This window comes from Citrus sinensis, chromosome 8, assembly GCF_022201045.2.
Source record: "Citrus sinensis cultivar Valencia sweet orange chromosome 8, DVS_A1.0, whole genome shotgun sequence".
NCBI classification, from domain to species: domain Eukaryota; kingdom Viridiplantae; phylum Streptophyta; class Magnoliopsida; order Sapindales; family Rutaceae; genus Citrus; species Citrus sinensis.
In genome coordinates this window covers 6,972,101-6,999,923 of record NC_068563.1, presented here as the reverse complement: position 1 = coordinate 6,999,923, position 27,823 = coordinate 6,972,101, and the positions used below count along the sequence as shown (strand labels likewise).

At 33.2% G+C, this 27,823-nt stretch overlaps 1 protein-coding gene and 3 long non-coding RNA genes across 4 annotated transcripts; all 4 read left to right on the top strand.

Moving 5' to 3' along the window:
* The first annotated feature begins 159 nt into the window (after window positions 1-159).
* On the top strand, window positions 160-27,823 carry LOC102624817 (uncharacterized). Its single transcript, XR_008051098.1, has 2 exons — window positions 160-375; window positions 27,497-27,823. It is a non-coding gene; the product is annotated as an uncharacterized LOC102624817 (long non-coding RNA).
* On the top strand, window positions 8,074-10,709 carry LOC127899160 (uncharacterized). Its single transcript, XR_008051100.1, has 2 exons — window positions 8,074-8,159; window positions 10,569-10,709. It is a non-coding gene; the product is annotated as an uncharacterized LOC127899160 (long non-coding RNA).
* On the top strand, window positions 8,361-10,313 carry LOC127899158 (uncharacterized). The gene is made up of 4 exons (XR_008051097.1): window positions 8,361-8,986; window positions 9,512-9,723; window positions 9,815-9,878; window positions 10,031-10,313. It is a non-coding gene; the product is annotated as an uncharacterized LOC127899158 (long non-coding RNA).
* On the top strand, window positions 14,475-20,699 carry LOC112499284 (disease resistance protein SUMM2-like). The gene is made up of 6 exons (XM_052432291.1): window positions 14,475-14,628; window positions 14,798-14,874; window positions 15,822-15,918; window positions 16,003-18,843; window positions 19,349-20,126; window positions 20,315-20,699. Exons 4-5 carry the CDS (start codon window positions 16,012-16,014, stop codon window positions 20,102-20,104), a joined length of 3,588 nt encoding a protein of 1,195 aa, XP_052288251.1. The 5' UTR covers window positions 14,475-14,628; window positions 14,798-14,874; window positions 15,822-15,918; window positions 16,003-16,011; the 3' UTR covers window positions 20,105-20,126; window positions 20,315-20,699.

Here is a 27,823-nt window from a genome sequence, read left to right as displayed (position 1 = left end):
CTCCAATTACGGAAAATTTGAGCGGCTTGTGACATTAAACTAACAATTTCCTTGGGTCCAACTTCATTAACTGTAGAACATGATTTAGTAAATATTATTAGTCTGATCGATGGAAGGTTGTCTAGTAGGAAAGAGACTAGTTGTCTGGTTCCAGAGGTCAAGGGACTTACATTTAATAGATGTTTCGTTTTGCATAGTTAAACATACACCTAGATCTTGTAATGTGGTGCTCAAAATTCAGCCAAGCTGGCTCAAAATTTGCCAGCATCTATTATTAATATTTCGTTCTGTTAACCAATACTTTCTTCAAAATTAAAAAAAATAAATGTATAGGCACAAATGTCAACAAAAAAGGCATCTTCTCGGCTCCGGAAGGTTTCGTTTAGCTTCCTCTTCATAGGATTCTTGTGATTTTCTCTTCATTTCATTAATTTTTTTCGCAGTTTTATACAATTTTTATTTATTTACCTTCGTTTTTCATTTGATAGACTTCGAAACATGAAAAAAAAAAAAAAAGATTCATAGGCATGGTATCCTGAACCATATAATTGCAAAACGTTGGGACAGTCACAACTCAACTTCAATGGAATCTCCATCTCTTTTTGGGGAAAATATTTTGAACCTGGTGATATGGCTATGAATGTGCTTAATATGGGACTAGATCATATATTTTGACAAAGATTTTGTTGGGTTTTGGAAATTGAAAGATCAGCTAATTGCTTCTTGTTCTGGACTCAGACTTCATGTCCAAGGTATACCTGTCTTGAATAGCATATATTCCTTTTGTTTTTTTTACCCTGAATTATCAGTCTGCCTTTGAAAAAATCTTTGATATGTGCTGGAAGATGTAATATTTTGACTTGATTTTCTTAAATGAGAAGGTTCGAACCTTAAAGCTTTTGTTTTCAACATGAGATTTTATTATCTCAACTAGGATAGTTAATTAAATTTTTGTGTTAAATTTGTTGCCAGCAACGTCATTCTTTTGAAGCAGCACTCAATCTTTTATACTTAATGAGATAGATCTCATGTATTAAATAGTTAATTCCAATAATTTTGTGAAACTATTTATCACTCCATCCTACTATAAATATTTAATCAATTGTGTGAGGATCTACATAAATATTTCAAGTGTCGTTTACACTAATTTCTATCGCATATGTTTGGACAGAAAGGGGACCATAAAGTTGTTCTTGGAATCTTTATTTTCGTTGCGTGGCAAGTGTGCTAACATTGTCATGTGACAGTCAATTTTGTCTTAAAGGACGGCCAATTTTTTCCTTTTGCATAGACCCATTGGACTATCAACAATTAATGGGGATATATATACAAATTACACACTCATATATCTCCCCACTAATCTCTGTGTGTGCGTGTGTTTCTCTTTCTTTGATACCATACATGTTTTAGCCATTCTACTTGGCTTGCGGAAACTCAAGACTCATTTTCAAAAGACAAAATTGAAAAATGTGTTCTGAATGTCTTACAAGTGTTTTTTCTGCTATAAAACCATTTTGTTGAATTGGTGCTTACTTTGGAACCCAACCCATCAATAAATATTGATTCTATTTTAAGAAAGTGGGCGAGAAAATAGCGACGATATAATGGCATAAATTAAAAAAATTGGTAATTTGTTTTACAATATTTACCAAGGTTTCTTTTGAACAGAAGATATATGAATTTTTTTCTTTTTAATTTGTCAAATGCATAGAGTGATAAATAAAATTTGAGTTGCCGAATTCTTAATGAGTTGTGCCAATTTTGGAATATCCCACTGCAATAAAAAAAATGTGGAATTGTATTTGGAAGAGCATTCTGTTAAAATAATTTTAATCAATCGTATTTTTTAAGAAGATATTTAAATGCCTTATTTTTTTCTTCTTTTTCCACACACATTTCAATTGTTTTTCGTTTAAAAAATTCTGTAGTTGCTTCATTAATTTTTATAAATTACATAAAAATAGTTTTAACCATTTTACTTTATTTTTATCCCAATAATGACATGGCTTGAAATTATCTGGAATCATAATGAATCGAAATGCCTTTTTTTGGCTTTTAAATAGATCCACAAAATAAATGCAATAACAAACCTCACACTTGCCATATGTATTATTTACTCCAAACTTACTTACTCGTCAAAACAATAATCTTTTCAGAAAAATTATTTGCAATATCATTAAATGCAACAATAAATCATAAATGAGATAAACCATTAAATTCTCAAAAGGATATTTCATCCATCGCAATTTTTTTTATACAAAAGTTATCATAAATGATATGACACTCATCAATTAATTAGTGAAATAATACAATTCATTCACTCGGATCTTATAAAAATTAACAATGACTTAATATATTGCATATCATTTGAAATGAAATTTGAGATATCATTATTATACGTTTGGTTACCTAAGTTCAAATTTTAGGGGTCATGACGTAAGGGATAAAAATTAAATTTGAACTTTACCCACTTCTTTACCTTTAAAAAAATAAAAAAATAAATAATATTTTTAAAAACAAAAAAAAATTAATAAAACTTTTAAAAAAAAAATACAAAATGAGCATATTAAACGACATTTATGGCTTAATTGAAGTGAAACGCACTTTTGACATATAAAATTCTATGACTCCAGGCGGCATGACCAAAATCTTTGACCTTTATTCATGAAACAATTAACAATCCCTAGTTTGTGAATCTGAGATATTTGAACTTGGAGCTTACAGTTAAAATTAATTTTTTAACTTCCCGCTAAACTCGGTTGGTTAGCCAAAGAAACTTATTTGAAAAGTACTCGACCAAGCCAGATCAATTATTCTAATTCTTTAACGAATATTATAAACTTTAGGTTCAAAGTATTAGAAAATTGTGTTTATTCTCAATAACCTAATTGCATATATATATTTTAGACACTATATATAACATGACAGTAGCATATCTTTGAAAGATGCTAAAAATATATAGGATCGGTATTAGGTATATCGTTTGGAATAAGAATCAAAGCTATTCATATCTCACCTTTTGCCTTTATTCCAAACCGAAAAGAAATATTTGTCTTCGTGCATGAATTTCAAAGGGCGGTGTAACTTGTAGATGATGGAATTTCGCAGTCATGACTCATTGCGTGCCTTTTTTTTTTTTTTTCTTATAAGAATCCTCTCATGATCTAATTAATAATATCCAAGTTTCGAAGGATCTTTTAATACATATGTACTTTTATTTATATATGATCAAAATTTAATTAATTATTATGTTCTTATTTATTACCCATTAATCATGCAAGTTTATTTGCTTAGATAAGAGATAAAGAATACTGACACTTTTTTTTTTCTCCTTAGGAATACTGGAAATCGACAAAGTATATATCTCAAATGTCAATGGACTCAATGTAATAGCATAAATTTTCAAAATTATGTTTAGATTTAATGCAGCAGATATGAGTTCGTCACAAGAAGAATTAAAGTTGGACAATTATATACAATATATATATTTGTTCTTTAATTAGTGGTGCTTATCACAACGAGAATTACTTTCTGATCATCATATATGAGTTATTATACCAAAAAGTTGCTTCTTATCTCTTGCCTCTATTTAATAATAATATGGCCATAAAATATGAAACGAACTCCAACCAAATGCAAGGGCCAGTTATGTTTCTCTCCTTTGTTTATAGTTTTTGTCATCCGAATGGTGATTAGAATTTTAGTTAGTGGTAATTATCACGCATGGGTAAACAAGTACAGATCTTTTGTGATCTATTTGTCAAGTAAATGATGATGAATGTGATCCGATCTTGGATTTGAGGACTAAATAGTGACAGCTACAACCGCCGTGTGTGTGTGTGTGTAAGAAAATTTTATATGAGACATGGTCAGTCTGTCTAATGGGGCTTTATCATTTCGCAGAGTAGTGGAATCTGCTACAGGTCTTATTAATCTTATAGCTAACTTGCCAAAGGGGAGCATATAATACAACATATCATTAAGGTGTTGTTTGGTATGAAAGTTGAGTAGTTGTATTTTTTAATTAAGTTTCGACACTAAAATATTTGATAAACGCTAATTACCATAGCTTGAAAGCAAAAATAATTTGATCCACAACTTGTGTAATGAAAAATTTATAATATCTTTACTAATTTTTTAAAAATTATTTTTTTAAACATCATATTTACTAAATACTATTAACTTCTATTTCAGTGTTGGAAATTTTTTTCCAATAGTAAGCTTTTAAGTTAGAAAACTTAATAATAAATAGGATCTAATTCCAATAAGTTGAAATACTCTTAAGATGATGGGATAAAATAATTGCACGTTTTCACGAGCACTTGCATTAATTCTAGGATATTGATGACATGTGTCAACAAGACTTGTTTGACACCGAAGAAGTAGGCCACTTGATTTTGAGCGTATCAGAGGACTACACTTTGTTCGTTCTGCCTATCCTTAGTACGTTATTAATAATAATGTGTAAGCAGGCGGTTAAAGATTACTTATTTTAATCTAAAAGCAGTTGAAATTCTGCAACTAAATTATTCATTTTAGTTTACAAAAGCTAACATTGAGACAAAGGACTTTACTTTTCCTTTTCCACAAAGAGTTCCCGTCTGGGAGAGTACGTATAATCAAACTTATCATAACACACTATACTAAACTAATGGGCAGTCGGCATTGTATTAATTTACAGAAAGATGTGGACTTATAACACAAAATCATAAAAAAATTCCGGCCTTCAGCATGCATTAAACCGAAACAGAATCTTAGACAATATTTGATCACATAGTCTACAGAACAATGACCTATCGATAATGGAAGGCAGGCAGGCAATAACAGTTTATTTTTTAAAAATAATTTCACACCCACACACACATATTACAATGTATTATTGCACACTAGGCCCCAACTGGATCACTTTTATAGACCCGCATGAGAGATTGACTCATCTGAATAAATAATTCTTTAAAAAGAAAAAAAAGGGAAAAGAAAGAAAACTAAAGATTCCAAACGTAACGTTTGTGCTTTGGTGTTGGTCCACATTTTCGCCCACGATTACTAGCTACATACTCATTTATTCTCTGAGCGTGCTTTTAAATTTGTAGAAAGTATGATCGAACTAATTAATGCGGCATGACCAAAATCTTTGACCTCCATGAAATTAGGGTTGATCATCATTGTTGTTACATTTTAATATAATAATTAGGAAAAAGTTAAGTTAAGGATACCAACACATTAAAACTTATAAACAAAAGAGTTGAACTATTGCACCCCTCGTGAAACTCTTTTTTTTTTTAAATTATATTTATTTTATAATTTAAAATAAATTATAAATTATTTGTGGTGGCACAACAGTATCACCTATAGAATTTGTAGTGGCACAACAGTATCACCTATAAGTAATTGAATCATATGCACAAACACAGGATCCGATTCCCTCACAATTCCAGAAAAAAACCTAGAACAAGTTCCCCTCTACTTGAAGTACCCTTCGCCACTGTCTTCCTCCACACACCTCCTCTGTTTTTTCTTTGAGCAAGGCAACCCAAAACAAATAAAATAAAATAGAATAAATTCAGCCATTAATGGCAGCCACCACAACAGGCACCGCCAACATCTGCACTCTCTCAAACCCATCTCCCTCTGCTAACCCTAAGCCGTCGCAAAAACCCCATCTTTCTCTTTTCTCCAAAACCCTGCAAAAAAACCCTTTTTTCTCCTCAGAAACAACAATCTTTAATCCACAAAAATAACTTCACTGTTCTATCAAAAAACCCCATCTCTGAGTTTTTCACCACAAATAAAGAATACCCAGATGACGGTTTTGGCAGTTTTGATGATGATGACGACGATAAGCCCCGTGAGGAGTGTGGTGTTGTGGGCATCTATGGTGACCCAGAGGCCTCGCGTTTGTGCTATTTGGCGCTACACGCGATGCAGCATCGCGGCCTAGAAGGTGCAGGTATAGTTGCTGTGAATAACAAAGTTCTTCAGTCTATTACTGGTGTTGGTTTAGTCTCTGATGTGTTTAATCAGTCTAAACTTGATCAATTGCCGGGTGATATGGCCATTGGTCATGCTAGATATTCGACTGCGGGTAGTTCTATGCTTAAGAATGTGCAGCCTTTTGTTGCTGGGTACAGGTTTGGTTCTGTTGGTGTTGCACATTAGTTAATTATAATACTTTGAGGGCTAAGCTTGAAGATAATGGATCCATTTTCAATACTAGTTCTGATACTGTGGTTGTTCTCCATTTGATTCCGATATCGAAAGCTAGGCCGTTCTTTTTGAGGATTGTGGATGTTTGTGAGAAGCTTGAGGGTGCTTATTCAATGGTGTTTGTTACTGAGGATAAGCTTGTTGCGGTTCGTGACCCGTATGGGTTTATGCCATTGGTGATGGGTAGGAGGAGTAATGGTGCTCTGGTTTTTGCGTCGGAGACTTGTGCACTATTTGATTGAGGCCACATACGAGAGAGAGGGAGAGAGAGGGGGAGAGAGAGAGAGAGAGAGAGAGAGGTATATCCCGGTGAAGTTTTGATGGTTGATAAAGATGGGGTTCAATCACCTTGTTTGATGCCTCACCCTGAACGTAAGCAGTGCATCTTTGGGCATATTTATTTTGCTTTGCCTAATTCTGTTGTTTGTGGAAGGTCTGTTTATGAGTCGAGGTATCATTTTGGGGAAGTACTTGCTACCGATGCTCCTGTTGAGTGTGATGTCGTGATTGCAGTACCAGATTCTGGAGTGGTGGCTGCACTTGAGTACGCTGCGAAAGCCGGGGTGCCATTTCAACAAGGGTTGATAAGGTCACATTATGTTGGGAGAACTTTCATTGAGCCTTCCCAGAAAATTGGGGACTTTGGTGTCAAGCTTAAGCTGTCTCCTGTAAGGTTGTGGTTGGAGGGAAAGAGAGTTGTGGTTGTGGATGATTCGATAGTGTGAGAAACAACTTCATCAAAAATTTTTAGGTTGCTTAAGGAGGCTGGAGCTAAAGAGGTTCACATGAGAATTGCAAGCCCACCAATCATAGCTTCTTGTTACTACGGAGTAGACACTCCAAGTACTGAGGAGTTGATTTCCAACAGGATGAGCGTTGAGGAAATCAGGGAGTTTATTGGGTGTGATTCGCTTGTTTTCTGCCGATTGACAGCTTGAACTAGTTGTTAGGCGATGATTCTCAGAATTTTTGTTTTGCTTGCTGGAAAGTACCCTGTTAAGCCCAAGGAGATGAAGGTGAAACGGGTTGGTGATTTTGTGGATGATGGGTTGAATAAATAAGAGAACAAATTGACCAAATTAAAAGTTTTTTGTGCATATATATTTATAGTAGAAATCTTTTGATAGACGGTTGATAGTCTTTTAAATGTCATAAATTATTTACTGCGAGCAATATAAATGTGTACAAAACTTATCAATCCAACATAATATTTAAAGCAAGAAAAACGCAATAAACAAATAATGTATCAAACCAATCAGTCTAAAACATAAACTTTCGAAGCATGGAATGTACTAGTCCATGAAAACGCCGCGTTTTATGTTTAATGCGTCTTGGTCAAATTCCTGAAGTGAAAGCATATTTCTGAATAATACATAACATGCTCTGAAAATTAAATGCGGAAGTTTTAGAATCTAACCTCCAGTCATTGATGTGTTTTGCAATTGTTTACTTTCCGATTTTGATACTTTTGTAGCTTCGGTAATCATTAATGATAGTGTAGTTTTTTGTTTTCTTTTGATTAAAGCTGCCAGGGACCAAAACCATTTCACCATCTCCTTATATTATCATCTTTCCATCAAAGATGAAGTGATGGTGTTTTACTTGCACCATGCCGATTAAAGATGTTTTTGTTAGTACTCATATTATGATTGTGATCAGACATTAAACACCGTATCAAATTTTCCATGTTAGAAAATAATGATTTTTCCCCATATAATCTTTAGAAATTAGAAAATTTTTTCTTTAAGACTTAGAATGAGTAGCCTCTGAGAATTAAGTCTCTTTTTACTATTAGTATACCCACTTCAACCTTTGAAAAGCTAGTCTATAGCATTGGCATGCGTCACCTTAGTAGATTATCCGATAGTCTATAGCATTGGCACGTGTCGACTGAGCATCAAAGGGTATAAAAACTGGATGTATGTGCTCTATCCTCCTTTTTATTGGTGAAGGTAGGGGTGGGCGTTCGGTTCGGGTTAACCCGAACTGAACCGAACCCGAAATTTATTTCGGGTTTGATTCAGTTCGGATTAACCTGTGAAATCCGAACGGGTTCAAAATTTTAATCCGTTCAAGTTATATTTTAGTTCGGGTTGAACCCAAACCGAATTTTCAACCGGTTCAAGTTGAAGTTATTTTTTTTAACATTTAACTTTTAAATTAAAAATATATATAGTTATAAACATTAATTAAACTAAAAAATCCCTAACCCTAAACAAAAAGCTCTCCCTCTCGGCCTCCCCTCCTTGCTTCCTCTTCTCATTTTCTGTGAACTGTGGCCGACGACTTCTGCAGCAGCCCCTTAGCAGCAGCCACAGCAGCCCCGTTCAGCTCCAACAGACACCAACAACAGCAGCTCGCAGCAGCCAGCAGCAGCAGCTCGCAGCAGCCAGCAGCAGCAGCTCGCAGCAGCCAGCAGCAGCAGCTCGCAGCAGCCAGCAGCAGCAGCTCGCAGCCGCCAGCAGCAGTAGCTCAGCCAGCAGCAGCAGCCACCAGCAGCAACCACCAGCAGCAGCCACCAGCCACCAGCAGCAGCCACCAGCAGCCACCAGCAGCGGACAGCAGCAGCGGCCAGCAGCCCCGTTCACCGTCTCACTCCCTCCCACGACAAGAACACTCACAGCAGCAGCCAGCATCTCCGTTCACCGCAGCCCACTCACGTCAGCCAGCACGCCTTGCCCGCAACTGCGCTGTGCGTTCGCCGTTCAGCTCGCGTCCCACTCAGCCCAGCAAGCCTCGATCTGCCGACGTTGTAGCTACTCCGACCTCCGAGATCAAGGTTTGTCTTACCTTGCCGACGGCGACGCTATAACTTGCTGACTTGCACGCAGCTGATGGCAACAACCCGATTCAAATTTTAAGTTTTTAATAGCCTATTGATATTAATTAAATTGTAAATTTTTAATTAATTGATTGATAATTATTCAATTATTTGAAGTGGGTTTGTTGTTGTTGATTGATAATTGAATAAATGGAGATTGTTATTAATTAAATTGGAGTGAGTTTATTGATAATTGAACAATTGGAGGGTGGAGATGGTTATTAATTAAATTGAAGTTATTAATTAAATTGGAGATTGTTAATTAATTGATTAATTTTTGCTGTTTTTTTAATTTAGAAAATGGTAATATGCTGAATTGTTGATATGTAGTTATTATTATTGTTTGTATTTAACTTAAGTGTTGTTCAATTAATTAAATTGTGATATTTGTTCAATTTAGGATATTATAAGTTATAACATTATGAAATTTTGAGGTTTTGTAATGAGAACCTAATGCGATCATGTTATGGATTTATGATTCAGATGTCTGATAGTGGTGGCTCAAGAATTCATGAGTCCGCCTTTAGCACAGGAGGTCGTATTTTAGATGAATAATAGGAGTTCTATGACTCCTGATATGGTGGAAGCATTGATACTGACACAAAATTGGTTGCGAACTTCACTTTTTATTGATTCAACGACAAACCTTCAGGTGTTGGTGGAGGAAAATGAGTTCATGGATGCTCTTACAGAAGGTATAAATATTAATGATTATTTATTTATTTTTTAGATTTGTTTACTTTAAGTTAAAGAGTTATTTACTTCAAATCTTTTTATTTTATGTAGAGCTTCGTAAATCGACATAAGCAGAACATCCAAGTGTTCTAATATGAAGATTTTTGCTGCAACAGTAAGTTTGTTATCGATTTAGATCAAACTTAATAATCATTTACAATTAAGGCATAGTCATAATACAAATATGCTACTAGTAATATTGAGAATTGTTAAGGCATATTGAGTTATTCAACTAAATTTTAATTAAGTTTTTTAATTTTTTTGCAGCATGGACTGATTTGCTTCATTTTCTATCCGTTGTTGCTCGATATTTTTCTATGGTGGTGGTTAATTATTGCTAATTTGGAGATGTTGTGTTGAGTATTGATGGTGTTAGTCTTAGAGATGGATTATTAGCCTTATTTGTCATGTGGAGAATGGAGATGTTTAATCATGGTTGCCATTTGCCATTTTAATTTTTAGATTTATAATTTTTGTAGTTTGATTGTACTGGATATTTGTTGTTAAGAATATTTGGAATTTAAATTTTTAGATTTTAAGTGGTTAGAAACTTAGAATTTTTAGATTAAATTGTTTCAATCCAAACTAACCCGAACTAACTCGAATTAACCCGAACCGAAATTGTAACCCGAATTATCAACCCAATCCGATCCGAATTGTCAACCCAAACCGAACCGAACCGAATTAAATTCGGTTCGGTTCGGTTCGGGTTGGCGTTTTGAACCCGATTGGGTTCAATTCTCCAACCCGAACCGAAACCCGAACAACCCGAACTGAAATCCGATTTGCCCACCCCTAGGTGAAGGCTTTCCATGAGACAGCTATAATAGCACTTCCGGTGTCATTTTATGATTATCTTAAAATGGTGAACACTCAATGGAGAGTATTGTATAACAATGGGTTTATTACTATTTTAGTTTAGTATATTTATGACTTATTAAAATAACTTAAATTTAATAAGTCTGCAGTTCACTGATTTATTAATTAAATTTTGATGTAATTTTTCAGTATAAATAACCATGAGAATGTAAACCAATTAACTAAAAGCATCCCATTCTTATCATCTTTTTATTAAGTACACAAAAAGATTTTTCCATCTTAAAATCTACTTTTTTATTAATTATTATTACCTTATTTATTATATTTTGGTAATTTTTTAAAAAATTATAAAATAAATTATCTTTGGAACCCATTTCTACTGTTAAATTATGAACTTGAAATGGAAACAATGGCACGTGGGCCCATGTTCAAAAAAACAAAAAGGGTATCAGGCGCACTTGACAACGCGAAAGTTGTCGAAAACAATAAAATATTTTGTTGATCTTTACTTTTCTTCATTAAAAGTATACAATTTATTTTCACTAAATCTAAGAGCGTGTCAGAAAAAATAATCTACCAAAAAAATGACTTATCAAAAATAATATCATGCTAAGTGTAAGTGATTCCCTTTTATTTTCAAAATAAAAAAAAAATGATGAGCTTTATTACTTACCAGTTGTCCCGCAGATTTTATTCAAGCTTGAAACATATTTCACATAAAAACTATTAGGATTGCTAACAATGGACTAAATTAAAACGCCAAAGAATCTCATAAAAAAGAGATTACATTAGCGACTAGAAGATTAATAAAAAAAAATTGGGCTAAGCTGAGCCCTTTTTTTTTTTTGACGAGTGCAATTTTTTCCTAAAATTTTATCATTAAATTCTGGGTGTACCTTTTTATACCATAAAATATAAATTTTACTCTATAAAACGCATCAAAATGCCAAAACTATTCTTAATATTTTTTCTTCTCTCATCTTCTTCTTTCACCTATTTTTTTTTATCTCCAAAACTCCTAACATCAAAGGAAAAAAAAAATCTCTTGTACTACATTGAATTTATGATACTTTTGTATTAACTTGCTAGAATCCTTTCGTATTAACCAAAAATACTTAACACACAAGAAAAATTCAACTTCTTCAATCTATAGTATTTTTATATATATGTAGTTCCCATTAGATCTATGTTTCATTGAAATTAAAAATTTAAGGGGAAATAAACGGTTAATTGAATAGTGTTCGTGGCAGATTGTACGTTCAATTTTCATTTATTTCATCAGAAACAACATTTTTTGAATCGAGGTATCGTAATCTTTATAGATTGTATTTTGACAGCCAAATTACGGAATGAAGAAGAAGACAGATTGTTTTTTGCTTGTGATTCAATAGTGTCCCGCTAACTTACAGCTTATGTAAGTTACATTCATAGTAAATTAATACTTGTCTTTATTCTAAAAAATTTTTTTATTCAAATATTCGTTCATTTCTTCAATCAAGTCCTCGTATCCTTTAAATTTATGATAAGATCCTCGCATGGGAGAATATCTGCATATGTAATAATTACACACCCGCAGTGTAATGTCAACAACCAGCTGTAGATTTCCATGGACACAAATACCCCCAACTAGTGCTTGCTAAGTACTTAACTATACATATATAACTTAAATCACATGTATAAGAATTTCGGCGCCTCATTGCATCAGCAAATTATCACGTACCACAAACAATTCTGTAATTCTCTATAAATTATATTGGATTTTTGAATTATCAAAGAGCACCATGTCGTTGCAATTCTAAAAACGCTCTATAAGTAGCAACCAAGTATTGTGCATGTGCCAGAAAGCACGGGTTCCAGAAGTGAAAGAGGTGAAAATTTTTAGAGGCCATAAACATATGGTTGCGGGATAAAATGGTTATTTCTCATCCGAGATATTTGTGCCCAATTACTTCCCCGGCTATGAACCTACACGGTAGAAATTGACAGCAACCCAGTGTCCTTTTATTTTTCACCATTTCTTCAATCAAGTCCTCATATCTTTGATTGTTAATTCTGAACTGGTGGATGATTTCTTCGTTCATCTCTTCTACATTTATTAAAAAAATTTAAACTTTTTTGTTATACTTTTATAAGGGTCTGATGATTATCATATTTATAAAAATTTATAAATTCTGAATACATTTTAACACCCGCGTTTATAATTTTTTGTTTCTCTTAAGAAATAGACCAAATTTTTTTCTTTTAATATGTCTATATATATTTCCAATCTATTTTTCCATCCAAAGTACACACCATCATCAATATTCTCATCTCTCATCACTCTCATGTTCAAACTTTCTTTGCAAAAAAATCAATTATGAAATAAAATTATCGTCGTCCTCTATGCATCTTATTTTGATTTTAGAAATATATTAAGAATATCATGTCAATATTTGTGTTAAAAAAAGAAGACTTCATACTACTAAACACTTTCTCTAAGACTATTGCTAGAAAGCCACTCAGAAAGTTCATGTTAGACTAGTTTACAGCGTGTCATGTTGGGCCGTGTAGAACAATCGTTGAGGTGATTCTGAGCTATTGCGGTGCCAATCATGGACCAATCTATGGCTAAAGAGAACTAGCAAATCTATTCTAGAATTTTGAGGAATAGTACACTAATTAGTACTTTGAATTATTTTCTTATGCTTTTGCATAAATAAAAGTATGTCAAGCCTTGATTATTTTCTAGAATTTATAAGATGTGAGGTGGTAATAGTAACTCAATTTTATAGAAATGAAATGTATCATTCAATAAGTTTTAGATGTGATTGATAAGCTAAATTTTAGTCAAGAAATCCGATGATACTTACAAGAGACTAATTTGAAACCGATGGATGCATCCAAACTTGAACAAATTGATCCAGCTAAGGATATGCCTCTTCCAGCTGAGTCTAATCCGAATAAGGACGTTGCCCCCCCCCCCTCCCCCCCGCGCAAATCTAATTCAGATTAGAATGTAAAATTTTAATGATATTTTAAATTAATTAGGTAAATTTTAATTTACCCTCTACTAAGAATGACAATCTTCAATGTATCTTTCATTGTGAAAATATTAATTTACTCTAATTAATTAATAAGTAAATAAAAAAATTTATCAATGCGATCTTATTTGCCATTGTCTTCTAAATAAATATGAGAGTAAATTAATATTTTTATATTTTTTAGGAGTAAACAAAAAAATTGTCATTTTATTTACAGATGAACAGAGGTTTACAATATAAATTATATTATAACGAAATAGCACAAATTTTATAGCAAACATTTGTATAGAGCTATGAAAAGTAATAAACAAAGACATAAGAATTAGTAAACATAAATAATTGATAAAAGTATTTTTTTCACAAAAACTATCTGAAATAGAAGAATAATTATTACATATGCAGATATGCTCCCATACAAGGATCTTATCATAAATTGAACGAATATGAGGACTTGATTGAAGAAATGAACGCATATTTGAATAAAAGAACAATTTATAATAAAGACAAGTATCAATTTGTTATGAATGTAACTTTACATAAGCTGTAAGCCAGCGGGACCAGATTCAATAATTTGTTTTAAAATATATCTCAAATGTGTGGAGAGAAATCTACTTTCATTTAAAAAAATGAATTTAATAAGAATGCGATTTAAATTCATTCTAAAGAGAAAAATAGAATAAGAAAAATGAAAATCTTATATTTAATTAAACTCACTCTCAACAACCCGAAAAATACCCCAAATACAAGCAGTCAGACACAAAGTATCTTTTTAAACTTTTTTATTTTAAATCGGTTTTACCAAATCACCCCTCATGATAGATGATAAGGCATGTGTATCATTTCACTTTCCACATTTCAATTCTCACTGATATAGAATTTGAAAAAATAATAATAATAATAAACAAAAGCGAAGCCACGAAGTCAATAGCAACTTGTGAAACACGGCTCAAACCTTTCTACCAAAGTTTAATCATTTTTCATGCTCTTGAAAGTCACCAGATCTGTGAGCTAGCTGCTCTCGTTTTGGTATGTTACTTTTGCTTCCTATATCACTTACTGTTATTATTTCAATCTTTTTTTTATCCTCCTAAGAATGAAAGATTTGACTGAGAACAAGGAGTTATATATGATGTTAATTGGCTAGATATATCCTATGATTTTTTGATCTCATGTTTATTTATATTGCCATATGCAGCTTTTAATTTTCTGCGAACTTGTGCGACTCTCTTAATTGGAGCTTTCAGCAGCAATTGAGGATCTATAAGGAAGAAGGTACGAGATATAGGCTCTAAATTTGATGTTTGTTTTACTTCCAATGGCTATATTAGTTTGTTTTATGCCAATTCTGAGCGTCGGATTAAAACGTACGGATAAAATGATCGAGAATTTGAGTTCCAAGTTTTTAGTGCAATTTTTTATTAAATTAATTTTCATTAAATTATTTTTGCCATTTATTTGTATTAATTCTTAAGTTAAAGGTAATTGATTAACGGCAATCACCTCCGAGTCACTAATGTTGACCATACTTTATAAAAAAAAAATAATAATAATTTTCCTACCGTCCTACCTCCCGGCCCCTTACCCTTAGTCTTTCAATCCCAAGACCCAACATAAGTCCATTATGCTCTCTGTTTTACTCATGAAACACAATTGGCCAATTTTTAAATAAATTTTATTAAAATTTTTTATTATTATATGATTGCTAATATATAACTATTTTAATTTCGGCATATAAACTTATTTTGCAGTTTATCTTCATATAAATTATAGAAACCTCAAAATTTCATTATGCAAATTATTCAATTCTAAATTGAACATTAAAAAAAATCACAGAAGTTACTCAAAACCTCTATGTTTTATATTTGTTTCCATTAAAACCTAATTAATATTCTTTACTTTTCATTTATTGCATGATAGATTTGTTTGATTTTTAATTTATATTAGACAGAAATAGTATTTTATATTTGAAATGATATGCTCAATAGCTATAAAAGTAGTGACGTGGATGTTTTAGGTAATTTATAAAAATATAAATACTATAAAAACATGTGAGAATAAAAGGAAATTTACCCCCAATCTTTACCATCCCAAATAAGGTATCATTAAGATAGAGTGATAAATAATTTACCAACTTTTAAAATAATCTAATTTGAATATAATTCACCGTAAATCACGTTTGCTAGGAACGTTCACCTTATTTGTCATCTGCCGTTTTGCAGCTAAAGGCCACCGAAACTCTTAAGGCCCCACCTCTGCATTTTGCTCTTATTGGTCAAAGCTGGTGTTAATAGACGTGCATTCACAGTACAGAAAGAGGTAATTAAACGTTCTCATTTTGTCTGGTGATCAAACCTTGTTGTTTCGCTAATAGCGTGCTGAGATCAACTTCGTTATTTGCAGATAAATAGCATGGAAGCTTTAAAATCAAAGGTTGAAGAATTATTGGTGAATGCAGCCATTGACCAAGCTCGCTATATGTTCTGTTTCAACAGCATTGTTAAAGAACTTGAGGATAAAGAAACTAAGTTGGAGAAGGCACGAGATGGCATCAAAACAAGAATAGACGATGAACGACGAAAATGCCCCGACATAGTAGTCGATGAAAATGTAACGGAGTGGCTGAAGAATGTAGACACAGAATTGGACGATGTTCGGAAGTTGAAAGCAGAGATAGATGAAAAGGATAGTAGTCTTCATGGATTGTGTCCTAATTGGTGTTGCCGATATTGGCTGGGTAGAAAAGCATCACAGAAGACTAGCAAGTTGTCTGATCTGCTACAAGACTGCAGCGAATTCACCACAGTTGCCTTTCCTAAACCTCTACCATTAGAGAGAAAATTAAGTTTGCCAAGTCATTTTACTTCTACTTTCGAGACTACAGAATCGGCTTGTAATCAGATCACTGAAGCACTGAAAAAAGACAGCACAAAGATGGTGGGATTGCATGGTCTCGGTGGTGTAGGAAAGACAACCCTGGCAAAATTTGTGGGCAATCAACTTCGGCAACAAAAGGATTTCGATAAGGTGGGGATAGCCACTATGTCTCAGGATCCAGATATAATAAAGGTTCAAGGTGAGCTGGCAAAGTCGTTAGGCTGGGCGTTATATGAGACAGATGAAAAAGAGAGAGCAGATCGATTGCGGTTGATGTTTTCTGAGAGTAAAGGCAGCAAAATCCTCATAATCCTTGATGATGTTTGGAAACAATTCGACTTGGAGAAAAAATTAGGTATTCCCATTGGTGATAGAGACAGTTGTTGCAAAATCCTTCTAACCACTCGCAAAAAGTCAATTTGTGGTTTTTTCGGTTGTTACCCACAGATTGAACTTGGTACACTAACACCAGAAGAAGGATTGACTCTCCTAAAAATGAATGCCCGTATTAATGTAAACGACTCCTCCTTGGATGGTGTTTCAAAACAAGTTGCTGACGAATGTAAGGGGCTGCCTTTAGCTATTGAAGCTGTTGGAAGTGCACTAAGGGAAAAAGGATTTGATGATTGGAATCTAGCACTATATAACCTAAGGGAAGCAAAACTCTATGCAATAGAAGGTATTGACAAGGATGACCAAGACGTTTACGGTTGTCTCAAATTCAGTTACGACAATTTAAATAGTGAGGAGTCCAAGTTATGCTTCTTGTTGTGTTCTCTGTTTCCAGAAGATTATGAGATTTATTTGGAGGATTTGGTTGGATACGCAGTGGGGGTTATTTGGTATCAATGTGATCCGTCAATAGAAAACGCCAGAAGCCGACTGCATGGAACGATTAACGCGCTCAAAGCTGCGTCACTGCTGTTAGACACTGGTAATGACAGATATGTGAAAATGCATGACATAGTTCGTGATGTAGCCATATGGATAGGCTCAATAGTTCTAGAGGAGAAGAAATTTTTTAGTAAAGTTGGCATTGGATTGGCAGAACGGGCAATGAAAGAAGGCCTGGAACAATACAGAGGAATCTCTTTGGTGGGAAATAAAAGAGAAGAGCTTCCTAGTGGTTTGGTATGCCCTAACCTTCATATTTTGCGATTGGAGAATCCTGAATACGACCACCGATTGCATGTTCCAGAACATTTTTTCGAAGGGATGCCAGCATTGAAAGTTGTCACTATAATAGGTGGAGTTCTTTCACTTAAATCGCTTCAGATCCTCACCGACCTCCAGGTTCTGCAGTTGATTCGATGTGAGGTGAGTGATGCGTCTTTGCTTGGAAAGTTGAAGAGGCTTCAAATTATTTTTCTCAAGAAGTCTCCCATTAAAATTCCAGAAGAATTGGGGGATAAACGTAGTAGATTGAAACTTCTATATATTGATACCAGTTCTGTTTCTCCTATTACGATAAAAAAATTTCCTCAATTAGAAGAATTTTATGGTTGCATAAAAGATTGGGAGGTTGAAGGGATGAGTTCAGAAGAAAGTAATGCTGAGTTGAACTCCCAAGCCGACGGATCTGTTGTATGTCTTCCAAAAGACTTTACATTCCCGAAATTGCAAAGGTACGTCATCTGTAAAGGTGAAGGAGTTGATGTTGAAATGGAAGATGGTGATGAGACAAGGAAATTAATCATTGAGAATTGCCCTCATGAAGCGGCGACCTCGCTCGGTATTTTTTCAGCATTGTATCAGGAACTGAAAATTCTTTATTTAAGTGGGATTATAGGTTGTTACAATATTGTGCCAAGCATAGATGAAAGGGGCTTAAATGAGTTGACTTGTCTTAATGTCGGCGATTGCGAAGATTTAGAATGCATAATGGAAGCCTCTAAGTCCCCGCATGGAAAGAGTCTCTCAAGATTAGCAGAGTTATCTATGTGGGACTTACCAGAACTGAAGTGGATATGGAAGGCGCCCGCCCAACATGTGATCAGTCTCCAAACTCTTACAAAATTGAATGTGCATAGGTGCAAGAAGTTGACATATATCTTCACGTTGTCACAAGCTAGAAGTTTGGAGCAGCTTAAAAGTCTCTATGTAAGTGAATGCGAGAGACTGGAATATATTGTCGAAGCAAAGTTTGATCATAATGAAGGGGAAATAAGTGTCGGAGATGGAAATACGATGCTCGCCCTCCCTTTGTTGAGAAAATTAAAACTTGAAGGTCTCCCAGAACTCACCAAGTTCTGTTCAGAGAATTATTGTTCAATTTGGACAGCATTGGAAGAGTTAAAGCTTGATTGCTGTCCCAACTTGACCATCAACAGTAATGAACTTGAAGCCAATTTGCAGTATCTCAAAGAGGTATGTTTGTTTGGGTTCATGTTTTTTCTTTTCATTCAATTTTACTCAAAATGATAGTTTAGCAATATCTTAGGAAAATGATAATCATAATGCTCAAATATCTTAGGAAAATTTCTTTATTTTAGGGCCTAAAATCATTTTTCAAATGAAAGTCATATCTCATTTTGGTTTAGAAAGAATTGATGCAAACACTTCTGAAGTGTATGTAATATTACTCAAATTTAATTAAATAGTTGATCAAGCCATATAAATTAATAGAATAATAATTTTTCTAAAACAATCTAATGTCATATTTATATCACTTCACATGATCTCTTTTAACTAATTTCATTTTTTTAAATCCATTACTTTTTAATTATTTTATTAGTTTACATATGTATTATGATATTTTTGTATGGATTTTGTTTTCTGTTTTTGTTTTTTGCGGTGTTCATCACTTATCATGTGATAATCCTAGCTGCTAATAGATTTTAATTGCATCAAGTTATTTATTTATTTGTCTCAGAACTTACGAATTCTAGAAGTGGGAAGTTGTTCCCATTTGAGTGACACGATTCCAGCACTGTTGAAGCATGGTTTAAAAAATTTGGAAGAATTGAATATTATCACAATTGGAGTACAAGTGGTATTTCAGTTGGAAGCTATTATCGCTGATGGACAAGAAAACAAACTTTTCCCATGTTTGAAGAAGTTGAACTTAGAATATCTTCGAGAACTGCGAGTATTATATCATGAAGGTCCCACTCATAATTTTAGCCTGCAAAGTCTTATCAATTTAAGAGTGGACGGGTGCACTACGCTGAGACGTCTCCTCTCATCAACACTTGCTCGAAATCTGTTGCAATTGAAGGAGTTGGAAATTTATAATTGTCGGGAATTAGAGCAAATCATTGATGAGGATGAGGATGAGGATCATCTCCAACCCCTATGTTTCCCAAAACTCACAAGCATCACTGTCTGTGGTTGCCCCAAACTAAAGCATCTATTTCATATCAGCGTAGCTCCAAGTCTTCAAAAACTGAAGCACATATCTATAGCAGCTAATGATGAATTAGAAGAAGTATTCTGGCATAAAGATGGAGCACACGTCACGGAGTACAATGAAATTGTTATGAATGCACTTCAGGGGTTTAGACTGTTAGATTTACCAAACCTCACCAACTTTTGGCCTGCGGGTTATCGGATCCCATTTCCATCTGCATTCGACGGAGTTGTTTATAATTGTCCCAAGCTTCGTGGAAATTCAGAAGGAGATAGATGATTCCAAGAATTCTGGAGCACAGGTCAACTCTTGAGAACTTTAGTTAATTGACTCTGTACATAGTTGGTTTATGTTTTCGTTTGTGATAGCTAATTGATCTATCCTAAATCAAAATTTCTGTTTTAATGTTATAATTTTCTCTGTTTGTTTTTTTTTATTATTTTATTGATCATTCGTATTTAATGCCCAATTAATTGGTTGGATATATAGGCACAGCAAACTACAGACGTGGCAGATGCTAGCCAAGAGAGAGATGCCAATGAAGACGCCAGCGAAGAAAAAGATGGCAGCGAACATAAATGATTTTAAAAAATTCCAAAAATCCAAAAAAAAAAAAACACATTTCAGCGTGTACTGTTCGCACAAGAAGCTAAAAATAAGCTTTGTTCTATACTTGTTTAATATTTAGTGCGTGCTCAAATTGTGAAGAATAAAGTTTCAAGGCTTTGTTGTATGTATCTCAAGATTTATTCAACTTCAAAATTCACCTGTTCCGTTTGTGATCAATGTTTCTTCAATTGTTGAAATTTTGACAAAATTGATGGCTAAATTGATGGCCTTTTCGATGGGCATTAATTGGGCCAATTTAGTAGTAGCACGCCTTTTGTATTGAGAAACTTCAAAATGTTCTACCTTTCTAGACAGCGAAGAAAGTGCGTAATGTCGTGAATAATTTTTATTTTTTATGTGATTAGTATTGGTTATTTTTTTATTCTGCGAAAAATGAGATTTTATAAACTCATAAAAAGTGAGATTTTTGTTAGTCACCCGTTCTCCCTGGCTTGTGGAATGTGCATTTGAAAGAGCATTTTGTAAAATGATTTTACTCAATTATGTTTTTATAAAGATATTTAATTTCCTTTATTTTTCTTAAAGCATTTCAATTATTTTTCTTTTGTTAAAATTTTTTTTTAGTTGCTTCATCAAAGTTTAAATTATTGCCAATCCACTCTTAAATTGTTCTATTATTAAAATTACTACAATACTTTAAAGTTGTATCATTCATGCACCTTAATTTTACAACTTATATCATTCATCCATTATATCGTTTGCTTCCACTAAAAAATTAACAGAATTATAATAAATTAACCATTTTACCTTTGAAACTCAATTTAACGTAAAAAGACAAAGGAAAATTATTAACCATATACCCTAAGTTTGCCCTAAATAGTTTGAAAATATAAATTTATTTGATTTTCTATTTTAAGTTTGTAACTTATACCAACCAATGTAAAAAGATATGGGAAAATTATTAACCATATGTCCTAAATTTGCCCTAAATAGTTTGAAAATTTGAATTTATTTGATTTTCTATTTTAAGTTTGTAACTTATATTAACCGTCCACCAAAATGTTAACATTGTTAGGATAATTTATAGAATTTAAATAAAATGTTATTTTACCCTTGAATTTAAGGGCATTTTTGACTTTGCACCATAACTAATATAATAAATTTAGCTTTTTTAATTATGAAATCGAATTAAACTATTAGATTGATTGGGCATTTATGAATTAGGGTTTAGGGTAATTTGTGGATTTAGTTTATTAATATAAATTTATGATGATAAATTGAGAAAATAAATTAGAATATTTTTAATTAAGAAAAAATAGAGTTTATGTGTATTATTGAATATCAATTATAAAAAGTAGTTTTTTTGTTTTAATGTTTTAAGCCATTATTTTATTTTTTATTTTGCATATTGAGTGACTAAATTATCCTTATGAACTCATTAATTACAAACTGCAATTGACATCTTGGAGGTCATAAACTTAGATTGGAAAATTGAACAAATTTAAAATTTTGTAGCAATTTTGATAACATGGTAAGCTTAGATAATTTCTCTTTTAGTTTTTTTTGTGTGTTAAATGTCTAAATTACCCCTGAGACATCTATCACTTTTTAACAAAATTAATGATTTGGTGGATAAATGATGCAGATTGTAAATTTATGGTAGATGAATGATACAACCTGAAAATGTTGTAATATTTTTTATAACAGTGCAATTTAAGGGTGGACAGTTGATAATTTCCTAAGTTTACAAGTTAAATAAAGATAGTTTTTAACCATTCTAATACATTTTTGTAGCAATAATGACATAGGGCTTGAACTTATTTGAAATAATAGCGGACCGGTGCTTTTTTTTTAGGCTTTAAATAGCTCTACAAATAAACACAATAATAAACGTTACGTTTGGCACATATATTCTTTTCTCTGAATTTGCTCATCAATTCACAAAGTTATTGCACAAATTACTTGTCTCAAATATATCTCTTGAAGGAAATTTTGGAACTTTTGTTAATGTTATATTTTGGGATAAATGACAAAACATAAGCATAAAGATTAATAAAAAGTTATAGGGAAAATATCACATATCAACAAAAAAAAAAAGGGTTACCAGGCTAATAATAATATTAGCTTGAGGCAACCTTCAAATCTTGAAATAACCTTTAAGTATAATTTTGGGTCATAAGCTTCTATATAATATTGGAGCCAAATTTATGCACAAGTGGGTTCATATTACCTTACCACATGTAAGAACCAAGCAACAAATTCGGCTTGCATGTGATATATGGTGATAGGAAAATTATCCCACATCGACTGGAGTAGTTATTAGATTAATAGTTTAGCTTGGGGCAACTTATTATGCAGTTGTTTGAACTTGCATCGTGGATGATATCAATTCGTGACTTTGTGTGCCACTTATGTCTTTATGATTAAACCTAAATCTTATAATTCAATATTTATCATAATCAGATTAGTTTTATCTCTTCGTGTATCTATTTTGTACCCCTATTTTGCAATTCAAATATTATATTGAACAATATAAACTATAAAAAGTTCTTTACCTTCATGTCAACAAAATGCACGTGAAATCACAATTCCTTCACTTGCTACCATTAGCCTAAATTTTTTGGTTCACTGGAGAAGAATGCATATTATTTTTAGAACGTATCAATATATTTTTTTCCTTGCATGTCCATGTTTTGTGACCAAGATGTCCTTGTAGCAAACAAGTTGCTAAGCAAGCCTAGATCACTCCTCAAAGTAGCGAAGCAAGAACACTTGCGGAAAATGCTAGAGAGAAGTAGAGCAATATAGCTTAATATGATTTTATTACTCACAAAAAGAGAATATACAAGAGAGCTTTTTACAAAAGCTAGAGAGCTTGTGTGTGTGCTGGAGTGTTTGTGTGTGCGGTGTGGTTGGTGGGCAAATGAAGCGGCCCACCCCTATTTATAGGTATTAGAGTTCTAGGGGAGGAAACTTCCTAGCAACTTCCATAAATATCCTAGGGACCTACGTGGAGAAACATAAAAACTTTTAGCATATTTATAATTTGCAGAGAGCTCTAGATCTCGGGTTGGGCTTGGATGATTTGCTAAGCGCATCCCACTTTTAAGTGCACTCCACGCCTAGGCGGACTTTTGTTAAGCGAACTCATGTGCACATAATTATCCTCCAATTACAGGAAATTTGAGCGGCCTATGACATTAAGCTAACACTTGCCTTGGGTCCAACTTCATTAACTGTAGAACATGATTTAGTAAATATTATTAGTCTGATCGATGGAAGGTTGTCTAGTAGGAAAGAGATCGGTTGGCTGGTTCCAGAGGTCAAGGGACTTACAATTAATAGATGTTTCATTTTGCATAGTTAAACATACACCTAGATCTTGTAATGTGGTGCTCAAAATTTAGCCAAGCTGGCTTTTTCTTTATCATAGGGGTACATTTGAGTCGAAGATTGTCCTTGTTGAAATTGCCAGCATCTATTTTTAATATTTCGTTCTGACAATATTAACCAATACTTTCTTCAAAATTACAAAAAAAAAAAAAATGCATGTATAGGCACAAACGTCAACAAAAAAGGCATCTTCTTGGCTCCCAAAGGTTTTGTTTACCTTCCTCTTCATAGGATTCCTGTGATTTTCTCTTCATTTCATTAATTTTTTTCACAGTTTTATACCATTTTTATTTATTTATCTTCATTTTTTAACTAGGCATGTTTTTGTTTGAGTCTAGTTTATCGATCGTCCTTATTCTTTCACTCTAATACATTAGAGTTCGTATGGATTTCAAAATTCTACGTTTGATTCTGGTTTTGACTTTTTACTTGATTACTGTTACTGGGTGTTGTGCAAATTTTAATGTACTCGCAAGCGCACGAATCTATTGTAGTGTAGATCAATGGTGACGAGTGTCGATCCCACGAGGAGGTGGATTTTAATTATATATAGAATTAATTTTGTAAATGGGTGGTTGGAATTATGGTGGAAATGATTTGAAATATGCTACAACTTAAATTAAAATGGCGAGAATAAATTCTAAAATTGGTTTTGAAATGGCGAGAATAAATTCTAAAAACTGCTCGTCCTCTCTTTGGGTAAACTCCGAGATTTCCCTGCGAATAGCATTGGTTTTATGCACTGGGAAATATTTATTCAAAAATTTTGTTACCATTTGTTCCCATGATGAAATGCTATTAGCAGGCAATGTATTAAGCCATGAACGAGCTCTATCCTTTAAAGAAAATGGGAATAATCTGAGTTTAACATCATCGTCTGAAAAATTCTCATATTTAAATGTTTGACAAATAGCATGAAAATCATTCAAATGATTATATGGGTCCTCATTTTCTAAGCCATAGAATGTGGGGAGACAATTTAGCACACTAGGTTTTAGTTCAAAGCTCCTAGCAGCTACATTTGGGTATCTTATGCATGATGTGCTCAAATTAGCTAAGGGACTAAAATAGTCCTTAAATGGCCTCTCCTGTGGTGCTTGTAAATCCATTCCAAATTTATTTTTAATGTGCTTTTGTGTGCGAATTGTTTTCTCAAGTTCAAGGTCTATAGGTTCAAGATTAGGTAATAATGACCTACGACCATGCATGCAAAATAAATAAAATGAAAATGAAGATGGAACAAAATAAATACAAATAAAATAAAGAAGAGAGAGAAATTACAATACTAACCTTATTGCGCTATTACAACCTTTCTATAAAAATACACAAAAATAAATACGTGAAAAAAAATTAAATTAATAAAATAAACAAAAATTACAAAGAAAAAATAAATAAATTGAAAATTAAATTACAAAATTTTAAAGAAGAGAAAAAGAAAAGAAATACTAACCTTTATATGTAGATTCACTTTTTTTTTCTTTTTCTTTTTTTTAATAGAAAAAGAAATTATTCACAAAAATTAATTCTATGAATTAAAATTACTTACCTCCCCGGCAACGGCGCCAAAAACTTGTTGTGCAAATTTTAATGTACTCGCAAGCGCACGAATCTATTGTAGTGTAGATCAATGGTGACGAGTGTCGATCCCACGAGGAGGTGGATTTTAATTATATATAGAATTAATTTTGTAAATGGGTGGTTGGAATTATGGTGGAAATGATTTGAAATATGCTACAACTTAAATTAAAATGGCGAGAATAAATTCTAAAATTGGTATTGAAATGGCGAGAAGAAATTGAAGAGAATTCTATTGAAATGACGTACTTGGGTATCCGGATCCGTATCAACATGCATCATGGGCTAAATAATTCGTATTAATGCCAATTAAATCATGAGGGGGGAATCCACACCTCATGAACCACGCTCTAATCAATATGGTGCTAAGGGCTTATCGTGCCAAATAATAATAACCTTATACTAGAGAGCCGGTGTAACCAAGGCGGTACTAGACAAGATTAGTATTATTTGTCGACGAGAAGTCAAAACATCCACAAAAACTAGAGGGGAAGAGAAAGTAAATTTACCAAATTAAGCCCATGACACATGTTGAGACTTCACCTTCAACCCAAGCTTGAAAGAAAATTAGCCACTCATAATTGAACTAGGGGCAAAATGGGAATTTATTAAAATACATAGAAAATACAAGATGGAGAGAGAATTACAGAAAATGGATCCCAAAAATGGATTCAGAGATATCAAATTAGGGGGGGGAGGCCCCCTTTTTATAGATACATGGAGTAAATCATGGCCATCGGATTAAAAACAGTTTGGACGCTCAGGATTGCGCCACGTCATCAGTCAACAGTCCACGGTTTGACCACGCGGATGAACAGTAACACGGTTTGACCCGACTTTGAACAGTAACGCGGTTTGACCCGGATGAACAGTAACGCGGTTTGGTTGAAAATAATCCTGTGTGATGCATGCACCGTACGCGAGATTTTTCGTCCACTGATATGCTGCCACGTCACCATCAACAGTGCATAAGAATTTTAGTCCAACAGGATCGTGACACCTCATCAGTCAATGCCACATCATCGGTCAATGCCACGTCATCATCCGTTTATGTGAACAGTGTCGTGAACAGTAACGTATACAGTACCGTACACGTGAATAATACCGTACATGTGAATAGTGCCATTTTCCTTTTATGCTCCTCCTAAGGTTTTCGACCGTCCTGAGTTCAAAAGTGATGTCCGTTTTGCCGTCTGATCTCTCCTTTATTGTGAAATGACTATAATGCCCCTAAAATACATAAAATACTTAATTAAAATAAAACACATGTAATTAAATCACAAGAAGGTTAAATATATAACAGTAAGGGTTGTTAGTAAGACTTAAAATGTAAAATGACGGTTTTCTCCTTTATAAATATGCATTTTCTAACACTCAACACTGGGTATGCTGTTGTTTACAATTTAGTTTCTGTCTTATTTTCATTATTATTTTGAGGCTTTGTTTCGATTGACTGCTATATATGTCTAATTATTTTCAATGTTTAGACCTCAATTTTCAGAGATTTGGATGTGGTCGTGTCTGATTATGGGTTTTACTTATTACTTTAGTTCTTGACACTAGTTGTTTTTTATTTATTAACAATATTTCATTTTCCTTGTTTGATACATTGGTCTTCTATATTTGGATAATAATAAGAGTATTGGTGCTGGTATATTTAATTAATTTGTTCTGCGTTGTTGTTTTACGCCTTAACTTCAGAAAGTTGTTTGGTATATTACAACTAGTTACTTCTTGTTTTTTGTGCTCAATTATTGAATTATAATTTTAATCACACGAGTTTTGATTATCATATGTTAAATGTGCCTCGTCAGCTTCAATTATCTATGTCTTCACAAGCTGCAGGCATTTGTTTTTAGATATAAGTTGAGAGGCTGATGGACGTATATTTGAGCTTTTCAAGTCAGCTTCTTTTTATGATTTTGTGATTTTCAATCGCGGTGTGTTTGTATTCTGCTTGAAGATGAGATTTCTTAGATTTTGATTCCCTTTAATTATTAACTTAATTAGTGGACTGTGTGGGACATAATGTGGTTGGCCGACTAAATTTCTTTTGGTGTTCGATTTACCCCTTGGTTCCATTTCTTATTACTTTTAGAAAGTATAACATTGCAAAGATGTTATATCTTGCAGCATAGCTTTTGAGCAGAGGCAGACTATTGTCTACAGTGATCAAACTTAAATTATAAGAGCTTGCTACGGTACCGACTCTGTATAACACAGCAAATGGGGAGCTTCCACGCGTTGCAGGAGAGAGGAAAAGCAACCCAAACTCAGCTGATGCAAGGCCAATGTGGACTTAGCTGTCAGTTACAGAATCTGCAATTTAGCTGAGTGCTAAATTATAATTTTCTCTAAGTTTCTGATGACTTTTAATTTTAATGGATTTGTGATCAAAATTGACTTTTATGATAACTTTGTATCTCAACTAGTTTATGTGTTTTTACTTGGTTAATATCA